This window comes from Numida meleagris, chromosome Z (genome assembly GCF_002078875.1).
Source record: "Numida meleagris isolate 19003 breed g44 Domestic line chromosome Z, NumMel1.0, whole genome shotgun sequence".
Classification (NCBI taxonomy): Eukaryota; Metazoa; Chordata; class Aves; order Galliformes; family Numididae; genus Numida; species Numida meleagris.
Genome location: NC_034438.1, coordinates 19,278,626 through 19,298,572, shown reverse-complemented (window position 1 = coordinate 19,298,572; position 19,947 = coordinate 19,278,626). Strand labels below are relative to the sequence as shown.

At 38.2% G+C, this 19,947-nt stretch overlaps 2 protein-coding genes across 4 annotated transcripts in view; one reads left to right on the top strand and one right to left on the bottom strand.

Annotated features, from left to right (window-relative positions):
• The window catches only part of NDUFAF2 (NADH:ubiquinone oxidoreductase complex assembly factor 2), a 49,163-nt gene extending 42,334 nt beyond the window's left edge, over positions 1 to 6,829 (bottom strand). The window contains exon 1 of the mRNA XM_021379804.1: positions 6,613 to 6,829. Within this exon, the coding sequence (XP_021235479.1) occupies positions 6,613 to 6,739 (127 nt within the window). The 5' untranslated portion in view covers positions 6,740 to 6,829. The remainder of the gene's footprint in view (positions 1 to 6,612) is intronic.
• The window catches only part of ERCC8 (ERCC excision repair 8, CSA ubiquitin ligase complex subunit), a 36,284-nt gene continuing 23,218 nt past the window's right edge, over positions 6,882 to 19,947 (top strand). Inside the window, exons 1-7 of one of the 3 annotated variants that reach the window (XM_021379801.1) lie at positions 6,884 to 7,037; positions 8,993 to 9,088; positions 9,232 to 9,333; positions 13,372 to 13,495; positions 15,174 to 15,255; positions 16,409 to 16,477; positions 19,154 to 19,220. In XM_021379801.1, the coding sequence (XP_021235476.1) occupies positions 6,961 to 7,037; positions 8,993 to 9,088; positions 9,232 to 9,333; positions 13,372 to 13,495; positions 15,174 to 15,255; positions 16,409 to 16,477; positions 19,154 to 19,220 (617 nt within the window). In that variant the 5' untranslated portion in view covers positions 6,884 to 6,960. Of the gene's footprint in view, positions 7,038 to 7,124; positions 7,276 to 8,992; positions 9,089 to 9,231; positions 9,334 to 13,371; positions 13,496 to 15,173; positions 15,256 to 16,408; positions 16,478 to 19,153; positions 19,221 to 19,947 lie in introns of those variants that run through there. The other 2 variants (XM_021379803.1, XM_021379802.1) reach the window with 2 other exon arrangements.

Here is a 19,947-nt window from a genome sequence, read left to right as displayed (position 1 = left end):
CCTATAGTAGTTAGATATAGTTCAAGTCTCTGCTGTACATTAAGTTTGTTCTGTAGCTTATTAATACAATTTCAAACCCTAGAACTCTATACAGATGAAGGGATTTCTTCTTCTTACATATATAACCTATTTTTTCTTTTTTTAACTTGAAGAAAAAGTGGAATTCTTCTTGTTTTTCGTGAAGCTAGAAATGGTAGAATTTAGCCATAAAGCAGGTATGATAATAAGATGACAATCATGATTGCTATGATGATCATGCTTACAACACATTCATATCTCCATGGTGATCAAGTTCAAAGGATGAAGCGTGGGCAAGGCTGCTAATGGTTTCAAAGGAAAGCAACAAAAGCCATCAGACAGCTGCTTTTTCCTGTCACTTTGGACTCCCAACAGGCTCACTTGTGCTAACTTACAATGGAATAATGTATTGGTGAGTCATACTACTTTTAATTGTATGTTTAGGAAAAGAAAGCACAAGCAAGTCAATACAAGTACCCTATAGTTATTTTAACACTTAGAAAAGATACATCTAGACAAACATGTTTGCAACAACCACCAAAATGGCTGTATTGAAACAGGTTCTTAGCAGCTACCAAAAAGGGCTATTATTTACAATCCTGCAGGTGGCTGGTGTTTAAGTCAACGTGATTGACAAAATCATCTCAGATTGTACCAGTTATTGAAAACATTTTTACATACACAAAAAGAAGCAGAGAAAGTTAGTAAAAGTATACTTTAACTTTCCTTATGTTAATATCTCATTTTTGGCCAGCAGATCAACCTCAAAAAAAAAAAAAAAAAGACAAAACAAAAATAACAACACACACAGAGCATGAGTGAATACAGGCTCTCAAAGCAAAACCTTAATAATTAAAGTAACAAATGTACAGCATATAAAACATAACGCTAGCAGGCAAAATCAGTATGGTCAGCATCTTAGTATAGTATCAGTGATCTTTGGTGTGTACATAGCCAGATATGGCAACAGACAACAAGCAACTTTTTGCTTGTACGTATGATTACTTATTGCTATTTGTGGTTTTAAAGTTGGCGAGCTTAACATACCATGCCTGTTGTCAATTCACTTCTGGCAGCTGAAGTAAAATAATGTATCACTGCACCCAAACACTGTTTTTCAAATATTAATGCTTTTATAATCCGCAGTAAGCTCTTCACAGTGTAATTGCTTTGCTGCAGTATCAGACATACTGAAAAGCTATTTTGTCATTCCAGAATTACTAACCTCAAAGCTGGTAGTATGCAATGCAAGTTTAATTTCTGTACAAATACACATACCATTATTTTAGAGCTAGGCTTCTGTTAGGCAGTCTCAAAGGAAAGCTCAATTTCAAGAGTAAGGATTGCAAGTTGTTTCTGAAACTGTGTTGCCACCATCTGGACAAACCCGAACCTGTCAGCTATTACTAGGTGATAAAATACTCGCAAAACAGGAAACACTTTCTCAATACTTCTATTTTAATATTCAAAATAATTAAGACCCTCAACATTTGGTAACAAAGACATTAACTGAAATCAAATGCTGAGTTTATCTGAAAATTAGACGTCACTAAAACGTATATATTAGTTTGCCACCAACACTTAAAAAACCTGGTTTGAACTTTTTTTTTTTAATATGCACCAATAATCCGTATAGCTATCTACAACGTTTTATAATCAGTTTACACATGGTTCATACCATCAGTATCAGTTTCTGCTTCTTCCTTAGATTTCATTTTTGTGAGCAAGAAGGGTAACTGTCAAGTTGAAAGTGTTAGTTTTAACCTCAGAAGATAAACTTTAGAGAGATTTTTTTTTCGACAAAGCATTACAGGAATGTTTCAACCTACTCTTCAGCAAATCACATTTTATATATTATTGTATTTTATAGCAAAGCTTGAAAGAATGTAGAAATTTTGCTCTACACTTCTGATGCACGGGAAGGTAACAGACCACTATATAAAACAGAAGATCACTCAGAATTCCTTTAATCTCAACAGAATTTGTTTGTTTTTTTTTTTTTAAATACACATTTTTTAATGAAAGTCAGGACATGCTATGTAGTTCCTGTAATTGAGTAATTACAATCTTCTTATACAGATTCTCCCTTATTTGCACATTTCTGGCTTGTCATGATAAACAGTTTCCCAGATAAAGATCTTTTACATGAATGTAAACAGGTATTCCACATGAAAAGGTTTCCCACAGAAACTTTGTTGCTTTTGCTCCAAAATACTGACAAGAATACTGAGAAACGTCTTACATACCAGCTTCAACCTTAAAGCTCAGATCATACCACAGGCTCAGGCCACATATGCCCCTTAATGAAGAGTTTATGCAACACAAAGACTTCGATACAGAATATTTCGTGCTTTTTCCAGCTACTCCTGGTAAGCTGCAACTCCAAGCGAAGTCTAACCTTGCTTGGTCTGTTGTTTCATACAGGGAAATGTTTTAAGCATTTAAACTCACCTCTTGTTGTTAACTGACTCTTTTAACTTCTACATGCCAGTATTTCATGGATTGCTCACTTTAGCTACGAGTCTTTTTAATAAATGACAGTACAAATGAAGATAATGAAGAGTTCAAATAAGTTGTCCTGAATCAGTCTTTAGAAAAGATGAAAAGTACATATCTCAGTGGTTTATGGGCAGGCTTGGCCCAGTTCTGTGACTAACGGGGTAGGGGACTTCACAGACCCACGCCCTGGGAAAAGGGAGAGGGGAAAGGGTAGGGAGATGGGCCTAAAAACAAAACAGCGGCAACGATCTGAGGGGAAACAAACTAATTTACTAAATAAGATATCGGAATGCAAAATAACACAATATAATATAATTGGAATTGAAGCTAATAAATCAAATAAAATGAGAGAGAGCATCCAAAAACCAAAAGGCCTTACTCTAATGCTGGTGGTGAGATGGCTAGGGAGAGAGACACTGCTGGGATGAGCAGGAGGGAAGCAGAGAGCAAAAAAGGGACATCTTGTGATATGTGAACTGTTTTATCTTTCCCTCTGAACAGAAAATGGTAACAGAACAGCAAGCAGCTTTCTGGGAAACGTAGTTGTTCTTCTCTTCTGAGAACCAGGTACCAGGAACTACCCATGATCCACAGAACTGGAGCATTAACTCTTTAACTCCCAGTGCACTACATGATGTTATGATATGGAATACCGATAACCAAAAATCATAAAACCATGACAACACACCTGACCTAAAATGTTCAGTGACTCTTAACACCAGTTTATTCATGAAAATGCAAGAAGAGTCTCTATAAACTTCTTCAATGGAAAATGGAATCAGTCATTTCCTATATGATACAGATTGTTCTAATAAATGTATAAACTGAGGAACTCATTTTGTAATAAATATGAACATTTTAATAATCATTCAATGTTCTACAGGAGAAACAATTCATCATGTACCAATGCTATGGAAATGCCATGATAGCAAGATATACAGTAAGAAAAATAAATGCATTACAATGATAAATCTAGTCTGTTTAGAAAAATGCTTGTCTATGATACTGAAATGAGTCACTAATCTCCACTACCCAGCTGTCCACTCACACCCAACTGAAGACTTGCAACTGAAGAGTTATCTCAGATTTAATGAGTTATGCCAAATGTTTGTCTCATGACAAGCAAAAAGCAGTTGTAATATTTAACCATTTTCATCCCTTAAAAGTAACCTTGTAGGAAAACAAAACAAAACAAATTAAAATAAACTTGCATAATGTTATTAGTTATCTTTTCTTCCAAATGAGCCTACTTAATCCAAGTGTTGAAGGTTTGACTTTTCTCTGAAGGTGATTTTCTTCCCTGATAAGTATCACACAATGTACCTTCAGTTTTGCTGCATGTGAACTTCCATACTTTGAGAAAATTAACTACTCTAATTCTTACTAATTATTTTGTACTTCTGTGGGCAGAACCATTCCTTCTTCAGAGTCCTTCCCCCATACTGAAGCTCACAATTTTTTTCCTCAACTTCTTTTCTATTTCTAGCATTGTCTTCTTCTACGGAATCTACTAACTTCTCATTCTTCCACTTTAGGGATTTTCAACACTTGTCTCTTTCACAGGAAAGAATATAACCATCCTCAAAACTCCTCAGTCTCATATTTCCCTTACTTTCCATTCCAAACTGTCAAGTGTTTATCTGTTCACTCAGGAGAACAAAGATACCATCTTCATGCAAATGTTTTTGCCATTACTTTCAGACCTTTATAAAATAATGCAAATAGATGCTAAAATTAGTACCTTTGCACTGAAAGCTGCAAACCACACTGATTCCCTATACCACAAATACATTAAAGTTGTTAAAAATAACATAATAACATAAGTACTCAAACACTGCCAAAGTTAGGAATGCAAGACACCCAACTGGAAACCAGTAGAGGCTGTCTTCACATAAACTGGCTACATCTTGATTTTGACTGAGACATCCCAGATTTTAGGATACTTGTGAGACTACACTAACAGCAGTGATTTGATTCAAGCCAGTTGTCTCTATTTATCACTTGCCGATTTGGATCTCAAAGTAGGCTGCGTACACAAATTGTTGTTATTGCTTTGGTTGTTTTTTTTTTTTTTTTTTTGGGGGGGGGGGGGGGAGGGGTTTACTGTTTGTTTTAAAGATAAAATCCTCACTTATGAAACATTTCAAAACCTAACAAGATACTGGATGCCAAGACAGTATAGTGGCCAAATCTGCATCATTTACGCTTCCCCCACCCCCTCTTTACAAATTTCAAACTACACATATCGTACACATTTAGTCATGGGAAGCAGACTGAATTTAATATGAAGTAAACTCTCTGAATCGTGAGTTGGAAAACTTGAGGAAAACTCAAAATCAACCACACAGATCCACTGATCTGCCTGCACTGCTCCTTACCAACCTAGACAAGGCCCCAGCATTCAAGGGAGCCATGGAACCAGGACCGAATGTAGGAGAGTACAACTGAAAGACACGGGACATCAATCCTTTGCATCATAGTCTCCGTGTTCTTCTATTCTAACCTCCATCAAAGATCAGCACAGACCAAAAAAAAGCTGGTAGACAGCTTTTGCTTAAGGCACTTGAAGACATAGGTACTGTCTATGTACTCTGTTCTTGCCTCCAGCTGAAGGTAGAATCCCTCTGCCAGTCTGAAACAAAGGCAGGTTCGAGATCTGGGTCTTAAGAAAAAGCAGCAGCTGTCTAATTTACTTGGTTTCTTCAAGAGCTTATTTCCTCCAGTGAAGTACAAAGACAGAGGAAAATCCAGAAATAACAATAATAATTGAACAAACCCACATTGTAACAGCTCTATCACTAATATAAACTTAATATGCAAGAGTCTGTAAAAGATACATAAAGTGCTGATTTCACCAGCTTCAGCCAGACTTGGAATTAGAGAGCTTATAAGAGCCAGCCCTCACTGCTCAATTTAATCTCTGAAGTATTATGCTAATTATTTCTACGGCTTATTTTAAGAAAAAAAAAGTCATAAACTCAAAGGATACCACGCAATATATATTCTTAGAACAATGGCAATTCCTCAGTAAATTTAAAAACTTCCCATACTGCTCTTCCGCAAAGTTCAGTAACTACATTTTATCTTCCCACACTCTTACTACTGGTACTGCAATTACTATAAAGTTCTAAATAGAGATTAATCTTAAAGCTTCAGAAGAGGGCTTTCATGGTGAAATCTCCACTTGCAAAAGTTCAAATATCTACAGAAGACTGGTCACTCTGACCAGTAAATAAGGACTGACAGTGAAATAATTTTAGGATCATAAACAAAGAATCTGACTGTAGGTTTTACTCCTCCTTGTAAGCAAGAAGGTGCGGCCATACTACGGAGCTATTTAGCCGTGTTTCAAACCACTCAGATCTTCGGGGATATTTGTTCATTACTTGGCACCTTCATTGTCTGAAATATTTCTTCCCCTCATCTCATTAAATCTGAAATTCACTAATTTTCAGTTATTGTTATATTTGAATGCAAGGTACCTATACTTTGATTTATAAGCAAGCACAGACATAGACCATCTCAGTGAATCTACTCGGACTCCTGTGGCTGCTCTTCTGGCTCTCTTTCCACCCAGCCTAACAGATGAAGAGTTTCTGAGTACGAAAAGTTTTCAGCTTGTGAAGCTGCTTCCTGGAACTATGAAGCCCTCTAAACTGGAATACAAAGTTGTGCTGAATACAGACCGCTTTCCGATTAAGCACTGCGGCACGTACACTCGCACACCTTCAGGCATGCCACCTAAAACGACGCAGAGCTGAGCAGTGTCCGCGCAGGATGACGTGACGACACAGTGCAAGCACGCCGAGGCTCCTCAAACCGAAACTCGGGGTTCTTCAAACCAAGTCACATCCCGCAGCCCCCCGCCGCCCCTCCAAAGCCGCACACTTTCCGCCCTCACAAGCGTTCCGTAACCCGGGACAAGAGCAGGAGACGCAACTCAGCCCTCCGCTGCCCGAGGCGGTGCCCTCAGCGCGGGGCGGCGCTCCCTGCAGCCCCCGCCCCGGGCAGCGCACCACGCGTGTGGCCGCGGGCTGTGCTACGGCGCTCAGCCCGGGTCCCTGCGGGGCAGCATAAGGTGAGGCCCGTGCCTACCTGCACCGGTCTGGTACTGGGGCACGCGGTAGTACTTATTGCCGAACTGGTCGGTGCCCACCAGCTCCTTCTCGGGCCCGAGGAGCCGCAGGCGCAGGGCCCGCAGCGCCTGCCAGGCGCGACCCATGCCGGCACGGCGCAGATCCTCACCACCGCTAGCGGCAGAGAGCGACCCCCACCGGCAGGGAGCCCCGCCCCCGCGACACCAATCACGTGACCCTACCCCGCCGCCTCCTTCATGCCAGCAACACCGCTCGCGATTGGCGAAAACCTTTCCACCTGCAGCCAATCCCGGCCAGCACAGGCCCAAGATGGCGGAGCGGTGTCAAGTGGCGGCACCGTTCGACCATGCTGGGGTTTATTTCGGCCCGTCAGGCTGGGCTCGACGATCCCTTGCGGCTGCGCCGGGCTGAGTCTACCCGCAGGTAGCGGGGCTTGGTGGGGAAAAGACTGGGGCGGAGCTGCGCGGGGCGGACCCGCAGCGGCTGCCTGGAGCTGGTTGGGGGCCGGCCTGAGGCGGGGCCCGGCGCTGTCCTTTCCTCGGCGCGCGAGCCGAGGGCCAGGCTCTGCCCCACCGCCTGCCTCGGGAGCGGGGCGAGCTGTGGCGGAGCGGGCGGCAGTCCTGCGGTCTGACCTGGCGCGCTGCCCGGCAGTGGCTGTCCGGTACGCGCCGTTACTCATCTGGAAAGGGTTCGATAGGATTTTTGTTCGCAGTCGGGAATTAACAGCCCTGGGGCAAGCGGATGGGTGGTGTTTGGCTGGGTTGAATGCAGACAGGGTGATAAAGGTGCAGCACAGTGTCACTGTGTGTTCTACCTTACCAGCCTCAGAGGCTGTTGCCATTCACGTGTGACTATGCTGTATTTCATGAAAAGGCGAGACTTACGTGGTGCTTGGGCTCATGCACCAGCTCGACCTCGATCTTCCCAAAACCACGCCCATTGGCTGCTGACATAAGAATTCGATGCAGGATTATTGTTCTGTTCCTAAAAGCTTTCTGGAAAGTAGTGACTGAAGAGAGGCGCTGATTGGTACAACTGCCAAAGTCAGTAATGTGGTAATATTTGGTTTATTATTAAGGAATCTGTTTTGCAGCTGTATTTCAAGATAAATGAGGTAAAGCCAGTCTTTGTTCAGCTGCTCACAAAACCGCATCCATCAGCTGGAAGGATTTGTGTTGGATCCTCACGACAAGGTTGCTGTCTGTTTACCTGTGTATTTGCCTTCAGTTGGGCTTTTGTGGCTGAATATAGAAAGAATCTGTAAAATAAATAGACTACAAATAAATTGTAAAATATGCAATTTATAATTGTAATTGGTGGAATTGCCATAATTCAGGAAGGTCATTTCTGTTCTGCATGTTATCAAAATAGGTACTTTCTGCCCCTTCAGCATCCACGTAGCATTCAATGTTGAGAAAGAAGCAAAATGCGCACAGTTTATATCACTCAAATAACCACGTACCTAATGTTTTTCCCTCCTGTGCATCTTTGTTTTGAATTTAAAAAATCATTCATCATCTTCCGTAGACTGGAACTACATTTTCAAGTCGCATGCCATAAAACATTTATTTAAGGCAAGTTATCGCTTCACCAAAATTCAGTCATGAGCTCAAAAATTTCAAGTATCTTGTGAATATCAAAATTCTCACCTAATTCTATTCTACATATTTTAAACTAGCTTGAATGACTTACATGCTTTTGAAGCGTGTCTGTGTACATACTGTTGGGCATTCTGCCTCTAACAGTTCAAGCTTCTCAAAAAAAGCATCGCAGGATATTAGGATCTTTTCTGATCACAAGACCAGAAAACTATTGGAAGCTTCACCACATGGATAATGTAGTTTTGTCTTAATATTGCACAAAACATAACACACAAAGTAGTAAACATACAAAGTAGTAGTAAAAGGAAATATTGTGATTTATTAAACTAAATAAACTTGACCACTAGGTGTCCATAGTTCTAAGTAGGAGTGATGGTACATAATGAAGCTTGCAAGTAACTAATATTTGTCACAAATATGACAAATACCTCTTATTGTCTCTGTCTGTTTTTTTTCAAACTACTTTCTTGTTTTTGATGCTTCATGTGTTGACCTTAAATGCAACTTTGATATTCCTTTGAGCCTATCTCACATATTTTCTTGCCTGTTAGCTTCCAGCAATACAGATAATAAAACACTTTTTCTGTCAAATTTTAATCTTGTTTTGTGTCTCTGTAAGTTTACTTTGCAAGAATAAATAGATGGGACTTTAGATGCACTGAGGAAGGATGAAAATATGTTTTGCGCTCTGTCGAGTTATGTAGCAATATCTTAAAAATCTGTTGTTCATATTTTTCATCTCACTTTTCTGTTCATTTTTCTTCTTTTTTTTTTCAGGGTTCTAAGTTTAGAATTAAATAAAGATAGAGATGTGGAAAGAATACATGGCAGTGGAATTAACACCCTTGATATTGAGCCTGTTGAAGGAAGATAGTAAGTGTATACTTTAGTTTGGCAAAAGTATATATAATCACTTCACTATGTTTTGGGCATTATTTTATTGCCAAATCCTTAATTATATTTAGCTGGTTGAGGTCTTACCTTTTGTAACCTGTGTGTTTTATTTTTGCTTTCAGCATGTTATCAGGTGGTTCAGATGGTGTTATTGTTCTTTATGACCTTGAAAACTTGAGCAGAAAACCAAATTACACATGTAAAGCACTTTGTTCTGTGGGAAGGTAAGTACTCAAAGAGAAAGCTATTAAAAGTTAATAGTGATATCCATTGTAAGACTAGCACCAACTTAACAGATAAATATGCATACTTATGTCTAGGATAAAGAGACTTGTAAATTGTTCAGCAGATTGGAAAAAAATCTAAGATTTGTAACTGTTGGTTTTATTTCCAGTCTCTCTATTACTGGCTTTACAACTGTGTATTTTAAGTTCACCAGGTTAACACCACATTGTCTAGTTGCAGTATTAATTAACACAGAACTTTTTAAGAATGCTTGAATGAGGACAGATGTATTACTGACAAAAATGGGACATATTTTTCTGAAGACCCAAGTACTACCATGCTAGTTGAAAAAATCAGTAGAAAGACTCAAAACCTTTATTGCTGTGTGAGACCTTCCCTGCAGGTAGTATAATTTTCTCCATTATTGGCATTAAGTCTTCCAGCAAAAGCTGTTTTTTAATTTGTGCTTAGATTTTCTATTAGATTAGGACTTTATCTAAGAGTAACAACGACAAATATCCAACTATGTAAAAGATTAGTACCTACATTTTATCCTTGTTTTTTTCCTAGTCTTTAAATTATTTGAGGTTTAAGAGCTTCATGAGTGATATCAACAAGCACAGAACATATCCGTTGCAGTAAGAGCCCCAGATTAGTATGTTGGACTATAAGAAGAAGAATAAAAAAAAGATTAATAGAATATGAATGAAAACAAATGGGTAGGAATGTAATCTGCTGCACTTGCTAAGTGTTGTGTCTGGGACTACTTGAACAAAATAACTTGAAATTGTAGTTAACAACTAGTAATGAATGTATGTCCCTGAGTGTAAAAACAAAAGTGAATTCTGAAACAGATGCAGAAAATGTGCTGCTAACACACAGCATTAAAAAAATGATAAATGTGTGCTAAAATTGTGCTATTGTTTCCTTATCGGTCTGGTCTAGTCAGTTGAAGCATTACGTACTTGAAAATTCTATTTGAGTATGGTTAGTTGGCAGTCTGTTTCTTGAGTAGGTGTTTATTTGTGTAGATCTGTCTTCTATTTCTCACCACTTGTACAGAAGATTAAATCATAGTAATAGAATCTTATTTTGTGTAGAACAATGTTCTAAATGTTGTTGTAATTGTTGTTGCTTAAAGTAACTGTAGTAAGGTTTTTGCCTTAAATTATTTATTCCACATATTTTTCTAGTTTACTGGTATGTTTTAAATACCCACTGTAGCTAATTAGCTACATACATAGCTTCAGATACTGGAATACTATCCACACGGACTTCCTGACATTATAAATTAATTTCTAATTACCAATGAGAAATACTTTTGATCTGATTGTCTCTTATCTTTAAAACACATGTTAATGACATGTTATGAGGATTTGTCTGTGATCCAAGTTTGCAGGGCACAAAGCAACTCTGGACTGGAAGTTGCTTTAAGAAAAAGTTCTTGTTACATATTCTTTCAGGATATTTCTGAGTAGATTATGACCTGGGACAGCTGAGGGGCAAGTAGTTCAGACCATTAGAGAGGGTAGATGGTAGATTGCAATATAAGTAATGTTTTTTACATAGATTTGGAGTCACCAATGGAATAGAAGTTTTCTGAGTTTTACCTTCCTTGTTCCACTGGGAGTCAGCACGCCAACCTTTACTTGGTTTCATGTGATTCATGCTGTCATGTGGCAAAAACTGATATTTAAGAGTAACCAAACTTTACCAGCTTTTAGATAACAAAGCTGATGCTTCTGTAGACTTTCTGTATTTGAAAACTGTCCAGGATGAGTGAGTATCAGTGACTTTACTGTCCATGTAATTCATTCTATATTTTTCTTTCATTAAAAAGGTTGGGATTTCCTCACTAACGGGGAAACACACTGCATATAAAATGAACTAGAAAAATATACAGCCCTAAGAGATGAAGTGGAATGGCACATGGCCACTACTAAGCCTGGCTAGACTAAAGGTGATTCCTGCAGAGCTACTCGAGAGAGAATATAGGAGAAGTGATGATATTGGTACACTGCTGAACACGGTCCAGTGTTGTACACTTGTATTTACTGTATAAGGATAGTTAGTTCAATTAATTTATTTTTTAGTGGACCATGAATATTTCTGCATGAATTTGTACAGATCACTGTACAGGAGTTAAGTTCACACCAAGACGGGCTTGATTTCTTGTCATTAGAGGTACTGAAGATTTGTAGTTTGCCCGTCTGTAGAATAGGTGCCCAAAATCAGGGGATGCTAAGCACTGTGGCAAAGTAACAGGCTGCTACAGGGTAATCACTTAGAAATAACCAATAAGAAGTTATTAAATTAAACTCAGTAGTTGCTCAGTAGTTATTAGTATTGTTGGTGCTAGCTTCAGGCTTACTCTATTTAAAGACATACGATATCTTCTGTGCTTTCTAGCAACCCAAGTAAACGGGAAGCTTTATTAGCTGAAGTGTAGTGCCAGATCTGTACAGAAGATCTGGATCAGTATTTACAAAATAACTCCCTTGCAATAGTTGTCACTTTGGAGGCCAGGAGACTTAAAACAACAAATGCAAAGATAAAAAATTGCAGTGAAGAAATCCTATGAGCTCTTTACTAGCTCCAGATGGAGCCGGCTGGACTATAGCATGTGTGCTAGGTCTGGCTGGCGTGGAGTTATTTCTCTTCATAGTAGCTTGTGTGGTGCTGTGTTTTGAATTTGTGGCCAAAAGAGTGTTGATAGTACACCAGTATCTTGTCTGTTTTTGAACAGTACTTAAGGGCATTAAGGTTTTCTCTGTTTTTCACTCTGCCCCCTCAGCAAATAGTTTGGGGGTGGACTAGAGGTTGGGAGGGAACACTGTCCAAATGCTTGAATGAAATGCTGAATTAACCAAGGAGATATTCCATACCATACAATGTCATGCAAACTTGGGATGGCAAGGGGAAGGTGGTGGGTGGAGTGCAGGAAAGATGAGTTTTCAGGGGCTTGCTATTGCTTTGGGACTTGTGTTGGTTCAGTCACTTGTTGGTGAGCAGTTGCTTTTGTATCACTTCACTGGGGTTGGTTTGTTTGGTTTTTTTTTCTTTTTTTTATGTTTGTTCTTTTTAGTTGGTTGTTTTATTTCCCTGTGATTTATTAAACTGTCCTTATCTCAGCCAGTGGGTTTTCTCAGTTCTGTGTTTACAATTCTCTCTCCCATCCCACCTGGGGAGAGTGAATGATTGAGCAAGCAGCTCTGGTGGTGCTTTTCTGCCTACAGGGTTAACCAACAGCATGATGCTTTTGCATCTGGGAGAGTGGTACTGGGCCCTTGAACTGAATCCACATGGATCCAGCTCAGATATGTGTGGCCTAGCAGGTATACAGAACTGTCTATAGAATTTAGAGTCTGGTTGAATCATGTCCTGGAGTTGTAAAGATTGGCTCTCGTGTCTGTTCTTCCCAGTAGGATTAGTATATTATTATTTATATTACATTATATTACTGTATACAGTTGAATTGAATGTTTAATTTGTAAATGCAAAAAAAAACAAAAAAAAAAACCTCTCATTAACTCTGTCTATTTCTGTCTGGTAGCTTCAGTATACTTGAAATTCCAGTAATTGTGTAGCTGTAATTATTAGCTAATCATGGATTTTTTGAACTGTTTATGTGATGGTATATTTCAGTGGGGTTGGTTCCAAGGCAGTGGGATTCCACAAACATAAATGGTTTGTAGTGTTACGTCTTAACCTTAAACATTATAACTTTAAGCATAAGAATTGAAAAATGTCAAGAGACATTGGTTTCCTTTGTGTTCCAGATCAAGAGTTTCAACTTGTGACATGCTATAAATACCATATTTTTAAGGGGTAAATGATTCATGCTTTCCTGAAATAAGAGCTCTGTGAAGTAATTTACATTGGTTGTTTGGAAATTGAGGCACCAAAATAACTACTTCATCTTGAAAACTTAGCATAATGAAAAAAAAAACAGTTACTTTTTCAAGTTATCATTGAATATCAAGGCAATTATAAGCCAGTTATCAAGACACTAACCAAGTGAAACCCTTTGATTTTAGGAGCCATCCTGATGCACATAAATTCAGTGTGGAGACAGTCCAGTGGTATCCTCATGATACTGGCATGTTTACATCGAGCTCATTTGATAAAACCTTGAAAATATGGGATACTAATACTTTACAAGTAAGAGAATTTCTTTGCTTTTTTTATACATGTTATTTTTTCCACATCTGCAGTTCACCCTGAGCCTGACAGAACTGAACATTTAGAGGGACAAAAAACAACCAGTTGTGAGAACAACTGTACTGTGGCATTGTACATTGGTGTGCATCTGTCTGTTTTGGGAGACCTAATTGCCTAAACTGTATGGGAGCTTGGTGCACTTGGGACAGTTCCTTTTTGTTTTTTACTGTGAGCAGGAATGTAGCTAGTTTATTTTATGATACATAAATAATTTATTTGTCCATCAAGAACTGTCTGAAGCTCTTGTTCATTCTTAGGAACTGTGTTTCTCTCTCTCTCTCAGTAAATATTGAGTTTTGTTTGTTTGAGTTGAGCTGTGTAGCAGCAATACTGTACAGCAGAGCTAATTATTTTTGGTAACTAAGATGTAAATAGTGCTTTAAAAGGACTTGGTCTTCTTGACATTTAAAATTAAAGAGGACAAAATGTTTTATATGCAGTGCCATAGTCAAATGAGTTTAGAAAGGATGTACTGGGTCACTAAATCCAAAATTTGTTGTTCTGACCGTTATAGACACCTTTTCTCATGGTGAATTGCTAGAGAATGAGAGAAACAAGTAAGAAAATGCTAACCAATGCAAATGACTTAATTAAAGTTAACAGATTTTGCAGACTTTTAGGTTGCTCAGACTCATTAATCCCAGTTTCTGATTGTTCAGTTACACATTTATTGTTTCCAGTATGTATATTAATGGATTTGCAGTGACAGTATCTGAATGTTGTTTCAAAACATGGTGAATGAATTAAAGAAAAAAAGAAAAAAAAATCTATCATCCTAGAAACATAATAGAGTATGATTTTTGAACCTCTTTTTATGAGATGTGAAGCTATGTTGTCAATCACTAGATCTTCTCTCAAATGGAAAGTTCTGTTTGTATTCCAGGTGTCTCTCTGATCATCACTTACTTAGAAAACACAATGCTTGCGTTAAGGTTGCTGATCGACTTGTTCTTCCACAAAATAAGGACAACTTAGAGTGAAGTTCATTTTTTTTTCTATAGAGTATTTTTAACTCAGATGACAAAGCAGTTGTAGCAGGAAGTCACTGTACTACTGATTATTAAAGCCAGTATTACATTTCAATATTTTTAACACTAATAAGGCAGTTCATCACTGTGTGTGGGCTTTTTTGTTTTCTTCTGTTGTTGTTGTTTATTTTTTGTTTGTTTTACATCTCAATATAGATCTATATAGATGCATAGATTACTTTTCAGAATGAAAGTTAGCATGTCAGGTTTGTGAGCTGACAGTGAGCTTCTAGATTTAGGCTAAGCATCTCTTGTTGACTTTTGTCTTTGTGCTGCACCTTTCTTGTTTGCTCTCTTTTAATCTTCGATAGTCCTTACATCTTATCCGTTGATGTTTCTGATGAACTTCTTTGGGCTTTCTTCTGGGTCACCTTTGCAGCACTGGTGTAGTTGTCTAGTGCTGCGAGCAGACTTACTTACTTTCCAGTATTTGCATGATCAGATTTCTAACCAGGCGAGTTACTGTTAGCGTGCAAATAGTAATATTTGTATTAGTTTTATTTGTAGCCATCACTTGAAAAAACAGTAATGAAAATTTACATTCTGATAATGTATTTGTACTCTGATTAATTTGATCCTTTTATCATTAGCCTGCAGATGTATTTCAATTTGAAGGAACAGTCTATAGCCATCACATGTCTCCAGTTGCTACAAAGCATTGTTTAATAGCAGGTATGTGGGTGCTATAAGAATTTCATTATGTATTAAGGGGTTGTGCCACATAGCAAGTAATATCCAAATTTCTTTTTCCTCTCCTGTCCTCCTTACATAATTGCAGTCTTCTTAAAAAAGATTATTAAAATATTTTCAGTTATTTGGATGATATTCATGAGAATATCACATTTAGTATTCTGAAATAATGCATAATTCCATTAACCTTCTAGATGAAAATTCCTGACTAGATTACCTTTATGTACTTAAGTAACATCTAAGGATTATTATATCGCAGAATCAGTCACACACAGAATCCCAGAATTACAGGGGTTGGAAGGGACCTCTGGAGATAATCTAGTCCAACCCCCACCCCCCTCCCGCCCTCCAGCCAAAGCAGGTTCCCTAGAATAGGTTACACAGGAAAGCATCCATAGAATCATCAAGTTTGGAATAGACCTCCAAGATCATCTAGTCCAACCATCCACCCACCACCAATGTTTCCCCGCTAAACCATGTTCCTTAGTACCTCATCTGCATGTTTCTTTAACACCTCCAGGAATAGTTACTCAACCACCTCCCTGGGGAGCTTTCAGTGAAGTTTTTTCTAATATCCAACCTGAATATCCCCTGGTGCAACTTGAGGCCCTTCCCTCTAGTCCTATCACTAGTTACGCAGGAGAAGAGGCTAGCCACAACCTCCTTTCAACATCCAGCCTGTACGGATCCCTCTGAAGGGCCTTCCTACCATCAGTCAGACTGACAGTTTCTCCCATCTTGATGTCATCTGCAAACTTTGTGAGGGTGCGCTCAATCCCATCACCCAGGTCAATAGTTCAAGTGGCAGTGTGTGAATGTATTGCTTTCAATTGCAGGATGTTACTATGATTAGCCAAAAAATATTTAAAGAAAAGATCATATTTTTAATTCTCAAGATACTTAAGTACTGTCTTATTTGCCCCCAGTTCCTACATTTTGTTTGTTGTAGGGCAAATTTTTTTGGCATAAAAATGTAATTTTGTTGCAGAGCTTGTTGCTTTTGCTAAATGAACAGTTATGCAGCTAACATTTTTCTTCTGTTTCTTTGTCATTGCTAAGATTGGGTTGTTGTTCTTTTAAGTGATGGTTGTGTTGAGGTTTTTTTTTTAGCTGTCTTTGTTTCTGTTGTTTACAGTTGGTACCAAAAGCCCCAAAGTACAGCTCTGTGACTTGAAGTCTGGATCCTGTTCTCACATTCTGCAGGGTACTTTTTAGTCTGAAACATAAATGCTAAACAATAACTACTTTGAGTAAACCAGGCCTTATAAAGAAACACTATGTACAATGTATTCTTTGTAAGTAACATGACTAATGTATTTAGTGTCAGTTGTGAAAGTTACACAGTGTAAAAGATTGTTCTGGGTGTTAGTCCAAGTGCTAATGAGTTGGAGAACACAAATGTTAATCAACAATTATTACGTATGTTGGGACATTTTCATGGTCTAATCAATAGTAATTACTGTTTATTACATGGTTAAGTATTGATCTTGTTTTTGTGTGCATGTATATTCAATACAGGAGATGGGTGTTTTTAAATTCAATTATTTTTAATAACAAAAAAATTCTGTTTTTAACAAAATAACCTGTGAAGGTTCTTTCGTGGATTTTTAAAAATTATTTTTAGAGGTTTCTCTGTAAGAAGCAAGATAGTAGTATCTACAGTATAATCGTACTTAATTCTTGGCATTGACTTATTTCAGTAAGCAGTAGGATTTTATTGTTCTCTAATCCATTAGTTTTTGCACTTAGTGAGAATTTGCCCTTAAAATATTTCCCCTAATGTTTACTGTTTGGAAATGAATATGAATATGACCAAGTAATGGAAAGGCAACAAATACATAAGAAACAATGTGATTCACCTAACTCTCAACTGCATAACAAGAATGTATTTACATGACTTAGTCCATTTTTCATCAATGTGTTTCTATTGTTACATGAAGTATGGTTACAGTCCTTGCATTTATGTTTCCTCAGACTTCCTATTGTCTAAATCTGTCTAATGTTTTTGATATACACACATATGTACATGTACATATAAGTATGTTGCTCCAAAAGTAGTATTTCCTATATATTTATTTGGAAAGCACAACGGATACCAAGAACACAATAACACTGTTTAATAGAGCAAATTCTCAGCTACAAAACACTATTTTTCAGCATAGTTACCACCATTAGCTCTACATTTTTGCCACTGATAAACAAAAGCCTGCATGCCACACTCATAAAAATGTGCATGGTCATTTGGAACATAGTTTGTCTTTCATGTTGCTGTCATCACTGCTGAAACGCACCACCCACCACCTCATTGCATTCACATCCACTATTTGGTCTCCATAAATACTCATTGACACTTGCTGAATATCAGTGGGTGCCATTTTTTCCACATGGAGGAATTCAGTCCCACACCTTTGCTTCATAAACACTTTTATGTCAGACAGCATTTTGTCAGGCTGCCCTTCTGCTGCCATGTAATGGGATATTGGTCGGAAGGTTCCGCCTCTGCTGCCATACCACCAACATCTGCTTCTGACATTGTGGGCCAATGTCATAAAATAGGAGGTATTACTTTTGGAGCAGCCCTTGTATATACATACTTGTGTGTATATGTGTGTGTGCGTGTGTATATATATATAAATGTTTCTCACTGCTAACCTGCACTGGGTATATCACTGCTAAGATTACATTTATTTTAGTATCTTAATATATCAAATATAATAAGGGGGAATTTATCTGAAATTTGGGAGCTGAGTATTTGAGGGTATGCTGAATAAAGTTTTATTCTTAAGTAATTAGGATAAACATACTTTTTTTTAGCCTTTTTTGAAAAGACTTGCTGAAGAACTGGTGTAGATTTATTTTCTGCATTTGAGAACATCAGTGTTAATACAGAATTTAATAATAGTTTTTAAAATAGTTGCAATAACTGTGACTATTCTGCACTGTGTCTTACACAGGCAAAACCATAGTTGTTAACAAAAGTTATATGTATAGTACTCCTTGTATCACACAGGCTATTGTAGTTCCACGTGAGCAAGGGGAAGAAAGGGAGATAACTTCTGTCTGAAAATAATTTGTTTTCACAGTATCTAAATTTATATTACAATTTAGAAAATTTAGATTATTGTTCTGGATTGATGTATCCTGCAGAATTAAGTATTTTCATTACTTTTATTTGTGGACGAGAAGCTGGACGTGAGCCAGCAGTGTGCACTGGCAGCTGGGAAGGCCAACTATGTTCTGGGCTGCATTAAAAGAGGAGTGGCCAGCAGGGAGAGGGAGGTGGTGGTCCCCCTCTACTCAGCTCTTGTGAGGCCCCATCTGGAGTACTGTGTCCAGGCCTGGGGGCCCCAGCCCAAGAAAGACGTGGAGCTCTTGGAACGAGTTCAGAGGAGGGCCACCAAGATGATCAGAGGGCTGGAGCACCTCTCCTGTGATGAAAAGTTGAGGGAACTGGGCTTGTTTAGCTTGGAGAAGAGAAGGCTCTGGGGAGACCTCATTGTGGCCTTCCAGTACTTGAAGGGAGCGTATAAACAGGAGGGGGAATGATTGTTCACAAGGGTTGATAGCGATAGGACAAGGGGGAATGGTTTTAAACTGAGGCAGGGGAGGTGTAAGTTAGATATTAGGAGGAAGTTTTTCACACAGAGTGTGGTGACACACTGGAACAGCTTGTCCAGGGGGGTTGTGGATGCCCCGTCCCTGGAGGCATTCAAGGCCAGACTGGATGTGGCTCTGGGCAGCCTGGTCTAGTGGTTGGCAACCCTGCACTCAGCAGGGGGGTTGAAACTCGATGATCTTTGAGGTCCTTTTCAACCCAGGCCATTCTATGATTCTATGATTTTCCTAGAATATTATGTAAGCTCTCTCATGCTGTTTCTAGGTCACAGGCAAGAAGTACTGGCAGTATCTTGGTCCCCACGTCATGAATATGTTTTGGCAACAGCAAGGTAGAGATGTTGTTATATTGCTATATGAAATAAAAACAGAATGTATTTATTGTACCTGTTTTTTACATTTCACATGTGCTTTGAAAGTTAATCTTTACTGTACACTTCAGGCTGTTTTAATTTTTTTAGCTCTTCAGGCTGCTTTTTTAGGGCAAGAGCTATTGAAATGATGCTTGTTTTATAGGAAGGTTATGCAGAATTTTGAAAATACTAATAGCATTTAAAACTGTAGGCAAATTATAAAGGTGCTTACTTCTTACCATTCATTAGTGTATATATCGCTAATCTGTTTTATAACCAAGTCAAATATGTTTAACTCAAAGTACCGTCCTTGTTAATCGTACTCAATTATGTCAAAAAGCACCAATAGCTTAGCCAACATGATTCACGGCAATAATTCAGTCAGTTTGAATTGTATGCTGATATACTTGAGCCATTTTTTTGATTTCAGTGATTTGGGATGTGGAAGATATTCTTGGCTTTCCCTGTAGCTTTGACAGTTTTTAGTTTTTGATTATAATGTGACATTTCTCGATTTCTTGAGTGGCAAGCTTTTTGGGAAATTTTCTAATTGTGCAACTTTGTTTTAGCAAACAAAAAATTGTCTTTCACAGCAGTAGTAGCAAATTGATCTTTATTAACTACTAGTTTGTTGTCTGTTGAAGTGTCCCAAAACAGTTTGTCTCATAGTCATGTAATTGTCAACTGCATCTTCCTGTATTACTAT